The 17,169-nt window shown below is 28.7% G+C and overlaps 1 protein-coding gene across 1 annotated transcript; it reads left to right on the forward strand.

Moving 5' to 3' along the window:
• Nucleotides 1–15,105: 15,105 nt before the first annotated feature.
• On the forward strand, nt 15,106–16,273 carry LOC120067556 (MYB-like transcription factor EOBII). Its single transcript, XM_039019107.1, has 3 exons — nt 15,106–15,268; nt 15,505–15,634; nt 15,705–16,273. The coding sequence occupies exons 1-3, from the start codon at nt 15,109–15,111 to the stop codon at nt 16,156–16,158; spliced, it is 744 nt and encodes a 247-aa protein (XP_038875035.1). The 5' UTR covers nt 15,106–15,108; the 3' UTR covers nt 16,159–16,273.
• The last annotated feature ends 896 nt before the right edge of the window (nt 16,274–17,169 follow it).

A 17,169-nucleotide genomic window follows, 5' to 3' on the forward strand; every position in this document is an offset into this window, starting at 1 on the left:
CTCTATGAAAGGATCTGGCTAATGAGGGTAAATTCACTCAGGATGAGTATCTCGCTAGCAAATGTTGCTTTGTTTTGATAAAGTTTCAATTAGTAAATGAACTATTTGAGGTATTTTGCCTAGGATTCTAAGTAAGTTTATCTGAGAAATATGTTCCTTTCAGGCTAAAAGATAATGTACAACTTAATTAAAAAGAAAATGTACAACTTTATAATAAAAAAAAATTGAATATACATAAAAGTAAATCTACATTTAATTAATAAATATGAATAAAAGAAAGTATTTATCTTCTAAATTAAAAAGAATAATGTAAATACTTTATTGAATTACAATAAAAAAATTGAATATACAATAAATTATTCTAAAAATGAATATACAATAAATTAATAATAAAAAAATTTGAATATACAATAAATTAATAATAAAAAAATTGAATGTACAATAAATGATTATAATAAAAAAATTATTTATTTTTCAATCCCTATTGGAGCCCGTCTTAGTAACGAAGGACACTTCCTTCGATTATGTCTTAACTTGATTACAAAATCCACATCGTGTCGAGTGGCTGGTTTGTCCAATCCATCTTTTGTTGTGATTTAAATGTACTTTTCGGTCACCAGGTTTTTCAACAACGATGATCAAGGATGTAGACGGGGCATATTAGAGTGCTTGAACAAATAATCTTCCATGCGACACGATAAACATAATTTTTCAATGAATTAAATTTATACTTTTTATTGAAGTTGCTGACGATATGTCGTAAGCAGAAACGATGGTGACATTTCGGTCCCGTCCAACCATTTGCTGGGTTGTTCACTGCTGCGATTATACCGGCATGTCGATCTGAAATTAAACACACCTCTTATGTGTTACAATTTCTCTCAAGTGTTTCAGGAACCATTCCCATGAGTCTACGGACTCTTCATCAGCAACGGCAAATGCAAGTGGAAGAAGATGGTCGTTCGAGTCAACTGATGTAGCAATCAACAATTTTCCTCTATATTTATTGTACAAGTGTGTACTATCTATCTGAATTATCGGCCGACATTTATTAAAAGCTTCTATACAAAAACCAAATACCCAAAATATAGAAGTTAGGATAACATGATCTTCAGTAAGTGTTTCTTTAACTCTCCACTCTACACGTGTTCTGGGATTGATCTGCTTAACCATATATAACCACCTGGGCAACAATTTGTAAGATTCATGCCAATCACCGAACACTTTAGCCAACACTTTTCTTTTTCCCTCCCATACCCTATGGTAAGGAACATGATATCCAAACTTTGATTTGATGTCAAACTGCAGTTGTGCCACACTGATAGATAGTTTTTCTCTTACGGTGTCACAGAACTCCAGTGCAATCATTGATGAATCCAATTGCATGTGACCTTGACTTAGTTCTGAATAAAAACATATATGTTGCTCATCATACTTAGTGATCTCGAACAAGTCATGCGATTTTTTCTTTATTGCACGAAGTTTCCACTTGCAATTTTCCTCCCACTTCTTATATTGAATTGTCCAAATCGTCGGTGTAGATTCAACAACCTCATATGGTGAGTGACACTTTATTGCAAAATATTTGACCGCGTGTTGTAGCATTTCCTTGTCTTGACAAATCATCCCTTTATACAATTCAGTATTGTCAACGTCCACAGGGGCTACAATTGGGTCATGTTTTCAAATGCTATCCAGTACATTCATATCCAAATCATTGAATGTGTCTGAAAGCATCTCATATTCACGACTATCGAAATCCAACTCTTCAAATTCATCATCCGTTTCTGTTCTGAAGTCTCTGTACAGGTTGTTAGCCTTCATATCTTCATTATCACATGGCGATGCAACTGACTCCGGATTAGGATGGATACATTGAGTTAGATCTTCAAACTGGTTAAATGATGTATCAGGATCCACCCCTATCCTATTTACATTTACATACAAATGCACTAGATTTGACATTGGCATTGCCATTGAGAACATCAAGTTCATAGTTTGTGCATTCGAAATAAGGAATGGCATAAACCTCATTGATCCTAATGGTTCTAGATTATGATGTCTATAAATTATTTCTATCTGATTTGCTCTCATATCTACACTAAGTAACATCCCAACAATTTCAATAAATTGTTCAAATACAATTCCACTGTTCACATTTATAGTAAAACTCCCACTTGGTGGTTGGTCCTACTCAACTCCATCAATACCATCAATCATATTATCATTTGTAAACAACAAAAATCCCAAGCATTTGCCTGCCATTTTCTAAAAAAAAAAGACAAACATCAATTTTTTGTATTATACTTTTTATAAGAAGTATATTAAAAAATATTAGTTTTTTTAGTTTATAAACATAAACTTTTTAAGTTTTATGAACATCAACTTTTTAAACATAACAATAAATTAAACTTTTTATAACTATTTTTAAACATAACAATAAATTAAACTTTTTATAACTATTTTTAAAAATAACAACAAATTAAACTTTTCAAATTAAAATGAGTAAACTTGCAAATATATTTTTCAAATTTAATACAAAATAAAAAATTAAATTAAATTAAACTTTTTCAAACTATTATAACTATATTTTCAAAGAAGAACTAGAAAATATCAACTTATCAACAATAAACATAACAACAATAATTTTCAATTGAATAAACTAAAATTTTCAAACTATATTAACCTTTTAAAACTATATTAAACTTGTTAACTATACAATTAATTTTGTATTAAACTATAAATATCAACTTCTTAAACATAACAATAAACTAAACATTTTAACACTATAAACATCAAAGTTAATACTAAATAAATCAAATATCATAAGAATAAACTAAACTTTTCAAATATCATAAGTTCAACTCACAGATTCGACGGTAGTTCTCTTTTTTTTCTTCAAAGTGATAACGTTCACCATTTTTTTCCTGTTATTTGTTATCTGACAACAACTACAAAAAATAAAAAAGAAAATAGAATCTATAAAAAAAATAACATAAGAACAAAAATAAAATTTATAATTATTCTTAAAAAATAAAAATTTAGTAGAGTAACGAACCAGTATAGTTGTGTGAGAATAATTTGTATTAAACGAAATACAATAAGAGAAATGAAAATGGAAATTGGAGGAGAGGAAGATGATTTCGAAGGCTTATTTTTGAAGGCGGGGGTAGTGAGCTATGAAGGGGCAGTGAGTAAATCAAGGGGAGAGAAGTGAGCAAAATCAAGGGCAGTGAGCTATCGAGGGAGTGAGTGAGGAAAAATGAAGAGGGAGCAAAAATTATCAAGAGAGTGAGTGAGCAAAAATGAAGAGGATGGAGGTTTAAAAGGATGTAGGTCGAGTATTGAATACTCGACCCACGGGTTTGAGGTGGTTGAAGAGGCATTAAGGCTATGGCAGAGGGGCATGCATGCAGGGAATCAGAGCAGGGGTGGGTAGAGGGAGCATGCATGCAGGGAATCGCGCAGGGGAATCGGAGCAGGGGCAGCATGGTGATAGGACCTCACATGGCATGTCCTGAGTAAATTTACCCTCACTTTTCTCTACTAATCTATTTACTTATTTCGCCTTTTTTTAATTTACTTGATAATAAAATCAAGGTTCACCATATTTTTTTCAGACTTATTCAATTATAGTCAATTTTAATATATGCACTTTCATTAAACTTACTCAATTATAGTTATTAGTTGTAACAAAATTCTATTATTGTTGTTATTTTTTCATTAATGATTATTAGCTTTTTTTCTCATTGGTCATATATATATTTCTATGGAAAGTAAATAAAGTGAAGATAATTATGAGCGAGATCCTCCTCATGAGCGAGATCAAGCATTTCTTTAACAAACTGTCTTCCTAGCGATGCTCACCTTACCAGCGAGATTCAACCCACATTTATAGCGAGATTCCCTTCTAAAGCGAGATCCTCATCACAAAATTAGTGAGATTTCGTTCTAGAGCGAGATCCTCATCACAAAATTAGCGAGATTTCCTTCACCCACTTATCTTCCTTGTCGAGGGTTGAAGTTTCGACTTATGTATGTCAAAACTTCAACATTCGACAACCCTAATATACATATTGTTTCCAAGTTTTTCTTTGTTTGTCAAGTTCTCAACGTTCGACCTCTACATTAATTGAATCCTCAACCCTCGACTTCTAGTTTCGATCTCCCAAAACAACAATATTTCTCTAATAAGTTTCATAACAACCTTATTTCCCTAATAAGTTTTGAAAACAACCATATTAATATAAAAGGTCCAAACGAATTTATATAATAGAAAATATTAATTAGTAAATGACAAAACTACCTTAAAACAACAAAATTAAGTACGAATGAGAATACAAAGATATACTACTTCAAAAACAAACAGCCAGTGAGGGTTACTAGAAACTTATGGATGTCTACAACAATGGACTTCTTCCAAGGTGAGAAAGAGCAATGTTGATTGTACCAGTGAAGTTGTTGTTGGCAAGTGAATATTTGAAGGAATTGCTTTCAGAACAATGTGACTATTGGAAATATGATTGCATTTGACACTAAATCAGTTGTGGAGAGTTTCGTGTCTTCATTCCATATTACAATTTTGCTCATAGGATCTTGAAAGCCAACTTTAAATACTATCAATTCCAGAACGTCATTGTTGAAAACGGTGTTCAAAGTAGAAACAAAAGCAAGAAACATGTGTGCGAGTGAAAAAGGTTGGCGACCTAGCAAGGGTGGTCGTCAAAAGCTAGCCAAGATGAATTCAAGAAAGGGTTGTTGAATCAACGATAGCAGACATGAGATTAAAAAGAAGAAAAAGAGATTTTGGGGGTGGTTAAGTGAAAAAGATGAACAAAATGAGATTTAAGATTTTTTTGTTATCTTATTTTAATAATAATAAATATGATGATGACGATGATAAGGATAATAATAAGAAGAAGAAAAAAAAAGAATAACAAGAATATTAATATTAATATTAATATTAGTATAATAATAAACTAAATAAAATAGATGTATATATTTATACATACACACATGTTTCAAACATTTAAAGTTTAATTCTCAATTTATATGTTTCTTTTTAAGTACAACAAACCATTTTTACGTGTTTCTATATTAAAAATTGAAAACATCAAAAATAGGGGGGGAAATCAAATTAATTTGATAACAATAGGTATAACATAATAAAAAAAATATTTAGATACAATTGAATTTGTAACAAACATTTAAACAAATGGAAAGTTAGTTAGATATCAAATTTGATAATAAAAGATAAATTCAAAAATAAATTGGAGAGAAAAGCCATGAAGTTTTTGTTTATTGTGATTAATTCGATAAGTAGTTAGATAAAATCTAATTTGATAATGAAATATAAATTCAAATATAATTCGAAGGAGAAAAACTAGGGAGAGAGCTCATTTATTTACAATTACACTATATTCATAGTTCTATTTTCAATTGAGCTTTAAAAATTACATTGTATTTATATCATCAAGCACAAAACCTATGAAACAAGTCTAACTCGTTGTAGATACATAGCAAAAATGGCAAGATTGCAAAAGTGAATACTTATTTGTTTATCAAAAAGACAAATTCATGGTATAATAATATAATAAGATGATAATGAATAAAATGTGATAAAAAAATACAAAAAAAATATAAATGAAATATACAGTTTGTTAGATGATAATATGTATAAAATATTAAGTAAAATCCTAATCATGATAAAAAAAAATTAATCCGAATTTAAAATAATAAAAAAATGAATAAAATAATGTAAAATCTAAACATATATTATAAATTAAAATCAAAATTGTGATTAACAAATTAAAGATTGATTAATTCTGATATTTTTCGAAAAGTAGTTAAATAAAATCAAAATAGATATAAAACTGTCAATTCAAAATTTAAAATAGGAGAAAATCCTACATCTTTATCTCTCGAATCCATTAGGTTGAAGTCTCATAACTGACGATTTTATTTACACTTTATTTATTTTGAGTATTGATACAAGGTCTCATAATAGACAATTTCATTTACATTGTATTTCTGTTGAGAATTTATACACGGTATAGCAATTACACAATACTAAAAAAAACTATTAGTCGATCATACTAGGGGTAGGATTACAAAAATATATATCATATGCCGGCATGTTTTTGCCAAAAATCTTATTATTTTCACTTTTTGACAAAAATCACAAGACACCCCTCGATTTTGCCATTTCCTCCGAGTTCCCTAAAATGAAACTAGCAACTCTACAAATGTTAGGATGGGGTTGTGAGTAGGGGTGACCCATTTTCTAGTAGACTTGAATTTCTAATCCGAAAAAATTGACATGCAGTTCAACTAAATAACATTTTTTTTTAATCTTAAAACTTTAAAATTTATTCTAAAAAATATCTTTAAGAATTTATGTAAAAATATTTTTTGGAAATAATTGAAACATACTTCAAAGTTTAAAGGTATTTTGTGTAAAATCAACCTATTTGATAATACTATTTTAGTTAATGTGATTTTTATGTTGATTTTTGTACTTTTAAAACATCATTTTCAATTTTGAAAATTTAGAGTTTAAATTTATCAATCAATTTAGACCCTCTATTAAAATTTCATTTTAAAATTACTAAGGTAAAACTTTAACATATATATATTTTGATACAATTATTAATTTAGTTTAAAGATATAAATTGATATTTGCATATATATACTTTTTAAATTAAATTAAATCAAACTCAAAATGATACTTGTATTTGATTTTTACAATAGGACAAATTTGCCTTTATTTCAAAATACTTTACGTTGTCAATTCTTTTGGTTAGTCATAGTAAAGATAATAGACTGGACTTTTTATTGTTGATCTTGAACTTACACAAGTAATTTCAGGAAAAAAAAACGATTGGTACTAGTGTATAGAAATTTATCATAACATTTCTTTTTTAAGAAAATCACAAACTTAATTCCATCCAATTAAATCTTAAAAATTTAATTCATATGGTACATGTTACTTTATAGTCACGTTTATCCTAGTGAAAATATAATAAATCAATGGTAATAAGAGAAGTGAATCTCATTTGTAGTATTGTTTATTTGTTATGCATCTGTATTGGGCCCACTTCCAAATCTATAATAAAAAACACAAACTTATTAACGAGTGGAGAATAGTCAATACAATTACGTATGGAAATTACGTCGTATGGTTATTGATACTGTTATGGTTGTCATTATTATTACTGTTCCAAAGAAAAAATTATAAATTTTGACACTGTTACTGTTACGGTTATCGTTTGACTTCAGATGTAACGGTAACGATAATGCTAATAGTAAATTTGGAAAAATTCAATCCAATTACATTTACGACCCATTATGATTGATCTATTAATGGAATTCCCTTAGAATTACACTAATTTTCATTACGAATAGGTAAACGTGGCTTAAATGTGTAAAAACATTCTAATCTAAACCATTAATATGAATAAATTTTACAACTTTTTTTTTCATATACATTTTTGTTTGAATTATCATTAAAAAAAATGTTCTATGTGCCTTTGATGAAATATAAATCTGTTACGAAATTAATGAAACTACAACATTAAAGATAGACTTAGGTTGCAGAGAGATTTATTCAATAATGGAAACCATGTTGACTGCGAGGGGCTTCGAAGAGCTACACTTTATAAATCTAAAGTTGAATTTGATGAAATTAAAAGTTTAAGGTAAGAGTAGATAGGAAAATAAAAATATTTATGGTTGGAAAAAATGGCATATAAGAATCGAATATATTGGCAAACCAATTACACTTCAACTAGAAACAGTACACTCAATGTATAATATTCAAACTCAAACGTAAATCAGATACAACAAAGCTTAAATATAGAAATAATCAAAGACTTGAAGAAAATATCAAATCTTTGGAGATTCAAAACGTAGTTGAGGTACGTTTCTAATAGTGCTATCCTGAACACAATTATTCATTCGACAAAAGTTGTAAGTAGATTACAACGATCATCTCAACATTATACAACGACTAATTCTAATGGAACTACTCGTTTGGCGTACGAGAGGTGTGGGGATGGGTACCCCACATCTCCAAAATTTTGTTTAATTCCCTTTCATTTCTTTTACATCTTACATGGCAACNGAGATCCTCATCACAAAATTAGCGAGATTTCCTTCACCCACTTATCTTCCTTGTCGAGGGTTGAAGTTTCGACTTATGTATGTCAAAACTTCAACATTCGACAACCCTAATATACATATTGTTTCCAAGTTTTTCTTTGTTTGTCAAGTTCTCAACGTTCGACCTCTACATTAATTGAATCCTCAACCCTCGACTTCTAGTTTCGATCTCCCAAAACAACAATATTTCTCTAATAAGTTTCATAACAACCTTATTTCCCTAATAAGTTTTGAAAACAACCATATTAATATAAAAGGTCCAAACGAATTTATATAATAGAAAATATTAATTAGTAAATGACAAAACTACCTTAAAACAACAAAATTAAGTACGAATGAGAATACAAAGATATACTACTTCAAAAACAAACAGCCAGTGAGGGTTACTAGAAACTTATGGATGTCTACAACAATGGACTTCTTCCAAGGTGAGAAAGAGCAATGTTGATTGTACCAGTGAAGTTGTTGTTGGCAAGTGAATATTTGAAGGAATTGCTTTCAGAACAATGTGACTATTGGAAATATGATTGCATTTGACACTAAATCAGTTGTGGAGAGTTTCGTGTCTTCATTCCATATTACAATTTTGCTCATAGGATCTTGAAAGCCAACTTTAAATACTATCAATTCCAGAACGTCATTGTTGAAAACGGTGTTCAAAGTAGAAACAAAAGCAAGAAACATGTGTGCGAGTGAAAAAGGTTGGCGACCTAGCAAGGGTGGTCGTCAAAAGCTAGCCAAGATGAATTCAAGAAAGGGTTGTTGAATCAACGATAGCAGACATGAGATTAAAAAGAAGAAAAAGAGATTTTGGGGGTGGTTAAGTGAAAAAGATGAACAAAATGAGATTTAAGATTTTTTTGTTATCTTATTTTAATAATAATAAATATGATGATGACGATGATAAGGATAATAATAAGAAGAAGAAAAAAAAAGAATAACAAGAATATTAATATTAATATTAATATTAGTATAATAATAAACTAAATAAAATAGATGTATATATTTATACATACACACATGTTTCAAACATTTAAAGTTTAATTCTCAATTTATATGTTTCTTTTTAAGTACAACAAACCATTTTTACGTGTTTCTATATTAAAAATTGAAAACATCAAAAATAGGGGGGGAAATCAAATTAATTTGATAACAATAGGTATAACATAATAAAAAAAATATTTAGATACAATTGAATTTGTAACAAACATTTAAACAAATGGAAAGTTAGTTAGATATCAAATTTGATAATAAAAGATAAATTCAAAAATAAATTGGAGAGAAAAGCCATGAAGTTTTTGTTTATTGTGATTAATTCGATAAGTAGTTAGATAAAATCTAATTTGATAATGAAATATAAATTCAAATATAATTCGAAGGAGAAAAACTAGGGAGAGAGCTCATTTATTTACAATTACACTATATTCATAGTTCTATTTTCAATTGAGCTTTAAAAATTACATTGTATTTATATCATCAAGCACAAAACCTATGAAACAAGTCTAACTCGTTGTAGATACATAGCAAAAATGGCAAGATTGCAAAAGTGAATACTTATTTGTTTATCAAAAAGACAAATTCATGGTATAATAATATAATAAGATGATAATGAATAAAATGTGATAAAAAAATACAAAAAAAATATAAATGAAATATACAGTTTGTTAGATGATAATATGTATAAAATATTAAGTAAAATCCTAATCATGATAAAAAAAAATTAATCCGAATTTAAAATAATAAAAAAATGAATAAAATAATGTAAAATCTAAACATATATTATAAATTAAAATCAAAATTGTGATTAACAAATTAAAGATTGATTAATTCTGATATTTTTCGAAAAGTAGTTAAATAAAATCAAAATAGATATAAAACTGTCAATTCAAAATTTAAAATAGGAGAAAATCCTACATCTTTATCTCTCGAATCCATTAGGTTGAAGTCTCATAACTGACGATTTTATTTACACTTTATTTATTTTGAGTATTGATACAAGGTCTCATAATAGACAATTTCATTTACATTGTATTTCTGTTGAGAATTTATACACGGTATAGCAATTACACAATACTAAAAAAAACTATTAGTCGATCATACTAGGGGTAGGATTACAAAAATATATATCATATGCCGGCATGTTTTTGCCAAAAATCTTATTATTTTCACTTTTTGACAAAAATCACAAGACACCCCTCGATTTTGCCATTTCCTCCGAGTTCCCTAAAATGAAACTAGCAACTCTACAAATGTTAGGATGGGGTTGTGAGTAGGGGTGACCCATTTTCTAGTAGACTTGAATTTCTAATCCGAAAAAATTGACATGCAGTTCAACTAAATAACATTTTTTTTTAATCTTAAAACTTTAAAATTTATTCTAAAAAATATCTTTAAGAATTTATGTAAAAATATTTTTTGGAAATAATTGAAACATACTTCAAAGTTTAAAGGTATTTTGTGTAAAATCAACCTATTTGATAATACTATTTTAGTTAATGTGATTTTTATGTTGATTTTTGTACTTTTAAAACATCATTTTCAATTTTGAAAATTTAGAGTTTAAATTTATCAATCAATTTAGACCCTCTATTAAAATTTCATTTTAAAATTACTAAGGTAAAACTTTAACATATATATATTTTGATACAATTATTAATTTAGTTTAAAGATATAAATTGATATTTGCATATATATACTTTTTAAATTAAATTAAATCAAACTCAAAATGATACTTGTATTTGATTTTTACAATAGGACAAATTTGCCTTTATTTCAAAATACTTTACGTTGTCAATTCTTTTGGTTAGTCATAGTAAAGATAATAGACTGGACTTTTTATTGTTGATCTTGAACTTACACAAGTAATTTCAGGAAAAAAAAACGATTGGTACTAGTGTATAGAAATTTATCATAACATTTCTTTTTTAAGAAAATCACAAACTTAATTCCATCCAATTAAATCTTAAAAATTTAATTCATATGGTACATGTTACTTTATAGTCACGTTTATCCTAGTGAAAATATAATAAATCAATGGTAATAAGAGAAGTGAATCTCATTTGTAGTATTGTTTATTTGTTATGCATCTGTATTGGGCCCACTTCCAAATCTATAATAAAAAACACAAACTTATTAACGAGTGGAGAATAGTCAATACAATTACGTATGGAAATTACGTCGTATGGTTATTGATACTGTTATGGTTGTCATTATTATTACTGTTCCAAAGAAAAAATTATAAATTTTGACACTGTTACTGTTACGGTTATCGTTTGACTTCAGATGTAACGGTAACGATAATGCTAATAGTAAATTTGGAAAAATTCAATCCAATTACATTTACGACCCATTATGATTGATCTATTAATGGAATTCCCTTAGAATTACACTAATTTTCATTACGAATAGGTAAACGTGGCTTAAATGTGTAAAAACATTCTAATCTAAACCATTAATATGAATAAATTTTACAACTTTTTTTTTCATATACATTTTTGTTTGAATTATCATTAAAAAAAATGTTCTATGTGCCTTTGATGAAATATAAATCTGTTACGAAATTAATGAAACTACAACATTAAAGATAGACTTAGGTTGCAGAGAGATTTATTCAATAATGGAAACCATGTTGACTGCGAGGGGCTTCGAAGAGCTACACTTTATAAATCTAAAGTTGAATTTGATGAAATTAAAAGTTTAAGGTAAGAGTAGATAGGAAAATAAAAATATTTATGGTTGGAAAAAATGGCATATAAGAATCGAATATATTGGCAAACCAATTACACTTCAACTAGAAACAGTACACTCAATGTATAATATTCAAACTCAAACGTAAATCAGATACAACAAAGCTTAAATATAGAAATAATCAAAGACTTGAAGAAAATATCAAATCTTTGGAGATTCAAAACGTAGTTGAGGTACGTTTCTAATAGTGCTATCCTGAACACAATTATTCATTCGACAAAAGTTGTAAGTAGATTACAACGATCATCTCAACATTATACAACGACTAATTCTAATGGAACTACTCGTTTGGCGTACGAGAGGTGTGGGGATGGGTACCCCACATCTCCAAAATTTTGTTTAATTCCCTTTCATTTCTTTTACATCTTACATGGCAACCCACCCTCCTTTTTTCTTTTTTTTTTTTTTTTTCCTAAATTCAAATTGGAACAAAATTCTTAATAAACTTTTATAACATTTTTATCTTTATCAAATAATTTAGAGTAAATAAAATAAGTTGAAATTTAATATTTATAAAATTAAATGAAATTAATATTAAAAAAAAATAATCAAAATAATGTACCTACTTTTCTCCGAAAAATATCCTTTCTTTCTCGTCCACTTTGGAGTGAATTCTTATAGCTAAATCTCAACTTAATATGATTTATCCAACACTCTAATCTTACATGTCTAAATATGAGATTTATTCAACATTTTTTTAATGTTATAACGGATTTTTTTTTATAAACACACTTACAAATAATTAATTGAGAAATTACAACCATCCGAAATTAATCTTAAGAAATTGCATATCTATCCATATTAAAATTCTCTCTATGTAAAAAACAAATACTCAGCAATTTATATATTAAAAAAATCTACAAGATAGATACTTTGTACAATTGAGATTACATATGAATTAAAGTAAACTAAAAAAAATAAAAATTAATATTACTTTTTTAAAAAAAGAAAAAATTAGTATTAATTATTTTTGGTGGATAGGTACAAGAAATTGTACTTTATTATTAATAAAGTGAACATCCCACATTTGTCCTATCATCCATGTTCCAACTTTGAAGTTTCATTTGTTTTGTTTTGTGTTTTTTTTTTAATTTTAATTTTTTTGTGGTTCTTTCCAGAATCCTACTAACCCATCAAGTTTTGATTAAACAAAGAAAAAGAAAAGAATCTTGTCATCTTTGAGATTGTGAATCATATTCCTTTTTGAGTTTAAACAAGTGCAAAAGGCCACTCATGATTTCTTTTCAAGTATTCCTCAGATATCAACTTCTAGGGTTGTTTTTAGACAAAGGGATTCTAGAAGTCCATCAGGCTAAATATGTCCAAAAATTTCACTCCCTTTACAAAAAAAAAAAAAATAAATAAATTGAACCGAACCGATTTAATTGTTTGCTTAAGATTTGATATCTTAGCTTTGTTTAATCAAACTAAGTAAATATTTACTCTTAAAAAAGATAAAAGGAGAAGATATTCAAGGTTAATAATGTAGGATTAAAATCTTTTGTCACATAGTATTGCTAAGAAAGAAATGAGGAAACTTAGCACCTACTTGAATTAACTTTCTAAGTGCTTAGAAACAAATTTCTTTCCACTTCAAAATATTTGTTAAGCACCTTATAAAGTTAATCCTAACATGTCATCAAACACGATTAAGATTAGCTCAATACAGATATCCTTTTAGAGTACAATATCAAATAGAAAGTTAAGTTCTTTGCCTAACAAGTTTTACTCGGTCGTATAAACATTATAGATAGACTTTTAAGAAAGACGCCCATGTCAGTGAGTTATTGTTGTTGTATTCTTTGTCGGAAGGCGGAGGAAGACTTGGATCACCTTCTCTAAAGTTGTCAATTTGTGAGATCTATGTGGAATTGTTTCTTTCGATAACTTGATCTCAAGTTAGCTGCTAGAGAGATATTAGCACGACGATCAGGGAATTCCTCCTCCATCCATCTTTCAGAAAGAAAGGTCGTTTCTTGTGGTTTCTCAGAGTGTTTGCTTTGTTGTTGGATATTTGGGGTGAGAGGAACAACAGAGTGATGTTTGGTTGTTGGTGAGGTTTCATGTGCTTATTTGGGTTTTGGTTTCAAAGACGTTTTGTAATTATTCTCTACATACTAGCTTACTTAGATGGAAACCCTTTCTCGATTTTTGTAAGTTTAATTTTTTTTATGTGTCTTTGTATTCTTTCACTTTTTTCTCTCAACGAAAACCGTAGTTCCAATAAGAAAAAATCTTTAAAGTTAAACCAACAATACAAAAAGGAACAAAAAGGAAAATCATTTGGGATCTCATTTCGATTTCATTTTCCAGCTTACAAAACAAAACAAAAGCTTTTTTTTTAAGTCTTTGGGTTGATCAAAGCCTAAGATCTCAAGCTGAAGAAAGATATGAGATTTGGATTCATCTGCAATCTGCAAACCACTATCTTTTCCCAAACTTGAACCAAAAAACAACACCTGTCCTCTTCCTAATGACGTTTGAAAACAAATCAAACACATCTTAATAATATAATAATTCCTCCAATAACCCAATTTGGAATCCAACTAATCTAATCTAATATAATTAGATAAATCAGGATTACACATCAAAAAAAAAAGCCCAATGTCTTAAACCAAAGTAATTACCCAATGATAACAGATGGTGAACTCTCATTGGTTCATTCAGTTAAACTAAATGAAAATTCATCTCCATTATTTCTTGCTACCCCTCCTCTTTCCTTTTTTCCTTTTCCTTTTATAGGTCTCACTTTAGCATCAAATTAACAGAACATTTTTATCCTGATTTCCCATTGAAACATGTCACTTAATGTCTTGGCAATGTCTTGGGGTAGCTGTTCATTTCTTGGCTGCTTGAATCTCATCATCAAAGCTTCTAAAGAATTTTACACAGAGGAAAAAAAGTCACATGAAAGTTGAGAATCCTAAAGATTATGAAAGAAGAATATTATAAAGTCTTTCAAAAAAGAATTGTTATTTACAAACAGTAGTATACTATGTAGGAGTTGAGAGTGTGAGTGTATTTTGGTCATTTCCATAGTTGCAAAGGATAGAGATGATTTTGAAAATGACCCATGAAAGAGAATGCAGGTATAAATATGAAGCAAACATTGAAGCCTAAGATGTCATAGAAGAATTTGGTGGAGAAATATTACATAGAAGAGCATTACAAGGAAGAAGAAGAGGAAAAAGTTTCTTTTCTATGTTTGACTTGAGAACAATGGTAGGCCATTGGAGTTGGGGTTTGATGGAAGATGAAGGTTGGAGGAAGGGACCTTGGACAGCTGAAGAAGACAGATTGCTTATGGAATATGTCAGAATATATGGTGAAGGAAGATGGAACTCTGTGGCTAGGCTTGCAGGTAAACTTTTAAGTGCTTAAAAAATGTTTTTAAACATTTAGAAAGTCATTCCGACGAGTATTCGTTCTGTCAAGAATATTGTGTTAACTATGGAGAACAAACGGCATGAGACGATTAACAACGAGGTCGTGCCACAATTGATTTCAAGGCAGCAGTCACTCCACTGTACAATAATCGATTTGTTCAATACTCCATTTTATACATTTTGAATGATTTTATGGCCCTTTGTTATGTAGGATTGAAGAGAAATGGAAAGAGTTGCCGATTGAGATGGGTGAATTATCTAAGGCCTGATTTGAAAAGAGGACAAATAACCCCACATGAAGAAAGCATAATTCTTGAGCTTCATGCTAGGTGGGGCAATAGGTATCTCCTAATCCCACTTTCATGACTCGTATCAATAGAGATGTTATTTGTACTAACTGTGAAATCATAGGTGGTCAACGATTGCTCGAAGCCTGCCGGGACGAACGGATAACGAGATAAAGAACTACTGGAGAACCCATTTCAAGAAAAAAATAAAAGACAATTCTGATGCTAATGGGAAAGCCAAAGCTCGTCTCTTGAGAAGACAACAATTTCATCAACAACAATTGCAACAACAACAATTCAATCCAATGGATATGAACAAAATCATGGCTCTTCTTGAAGAACGACAAGACAAAAACAACAACAACAATAACAAATTAGAAGCTTTATCTTCATCTGTTTCAGAAACAGAGAAGAAACAGAACATCACAAATTTCTACTCACAAACAGCTGAAAATGAGCAAAGTTTGATATCTGAGCTCAACAACACTGGCTTTGTAGTGCCTGAGATGTTGAATGAAGGGCTTGATGTGGGATGGGATATGGAGCTTGGAGGATATCCATGGCAATGGCAGCTTTAGTATTTATTTTTCCTTTTTTTTAAGCCTTTTCTTGAGTTGGGTTTTGGTTTTACAAGAAGAGGATTTTTGAGCCAAAGCTTTGAAACTATGGCTTTGGAGTTAAATAATGTAATTGAGGAGGAAGCAAGTTTGAGAGTTCATGTTCTTCATCAAAGTAGTCAAATCTTTGACTGTAGTGTACTAGTGTTTTGTGTTTGGTTTTTCAAATGGATCATCAAGCTTTTAATGCTTGAATTAGAACACAAGAAATAATGATAATAATTAGTTGTACAAGTAGATATGCTATTTTATTATACAAGTATTTGATGTTAGTAACTTTTTATTCCTATTGCAATAAGTAATTTTTCTAACCTAAATCACATATTTAACTTCCTAAACTTAGTTTAGAAAGTATGTAAGAGGCTTCCTACCTTTTTAATTTTGTATATAATAAATCTTTAAATTTAAAAATGTGAAAGAAATCTTCTTATTTTCAATCTGGTATTTCTTATAAGTCATATTTTTAAAAATTTACAAATATGTTAGACATAAAATTAAATTCTACATCTACTGAGACATTCAATTTTAATAAATAACATTTTAAGAGCAAATAAACCATATTAAAAAACATGTGAGTCAAAGCTCAATGTGTAAACTATATTAAAAAACATGTGAGTCAAAGCTCAATGTGTCATTCTTATATTAATATAATAAGGGTAGTAGGAGATTCGAATTACAGATATCGTGCTCAATAACACTCATATGTCACCATTGTGACATTACTTTTAATAATGCTACCATTAGTTGATATACGGAATTGGAAAGGAATTCCAGTATGAAATAAACAACTCTACATATCAAAATTATAAACCACATAAAAAAAACATTATAGTGATATTAATATAAAATATCGTTTTCTAAAATATTAAAAGAGATCCCATATCAAGATAAGAACAAGTAATTCTTAAATCAAATGATTTCAAATGTGATTTAGGGGATATCGAAAATCACCTTTTTTTTCATATTCTATCC

Source organism: Benincasa hispida, chromosome 1 (assembly GCF_009727055.1).
Source record: "Benincasa hispida cultivar B227 chromosome 1, ASM972705v1, whole genome shotgun sequence".
NCBI lineage: Eukaryota > Viridiplantae > Streptophyta > Magnoliopsida > Cucurbitales > Cucurbitaceae > Benincasa > Benincasa hispida.

Excerpts from the sequence above, each read along its gene's own strand:
- LOC120067556 (XM_039019107.1), top strand. The coding sequence starts at position 15,109 with ATGTTTGACTTGAGAACAATGGTAGGCCATTGGAGTTGGGGTTTGATG. Across the intron at positions 15,269-15,504 it reads CTCTGTGGCTAGGCTTGCAG|GATTGAAGAGAAATGGAAAG; the intron begins GTAAACTTTTAA and ends TTTGTTATGTAG. Across the intron at positions 15,635-15,704 it reads CATGCTAGGTGGGGCAATAG|GTGGTCAACGATTGCTCGAA; the intron begins GTATCTCCTAAT and ends GTGAAATCATAG.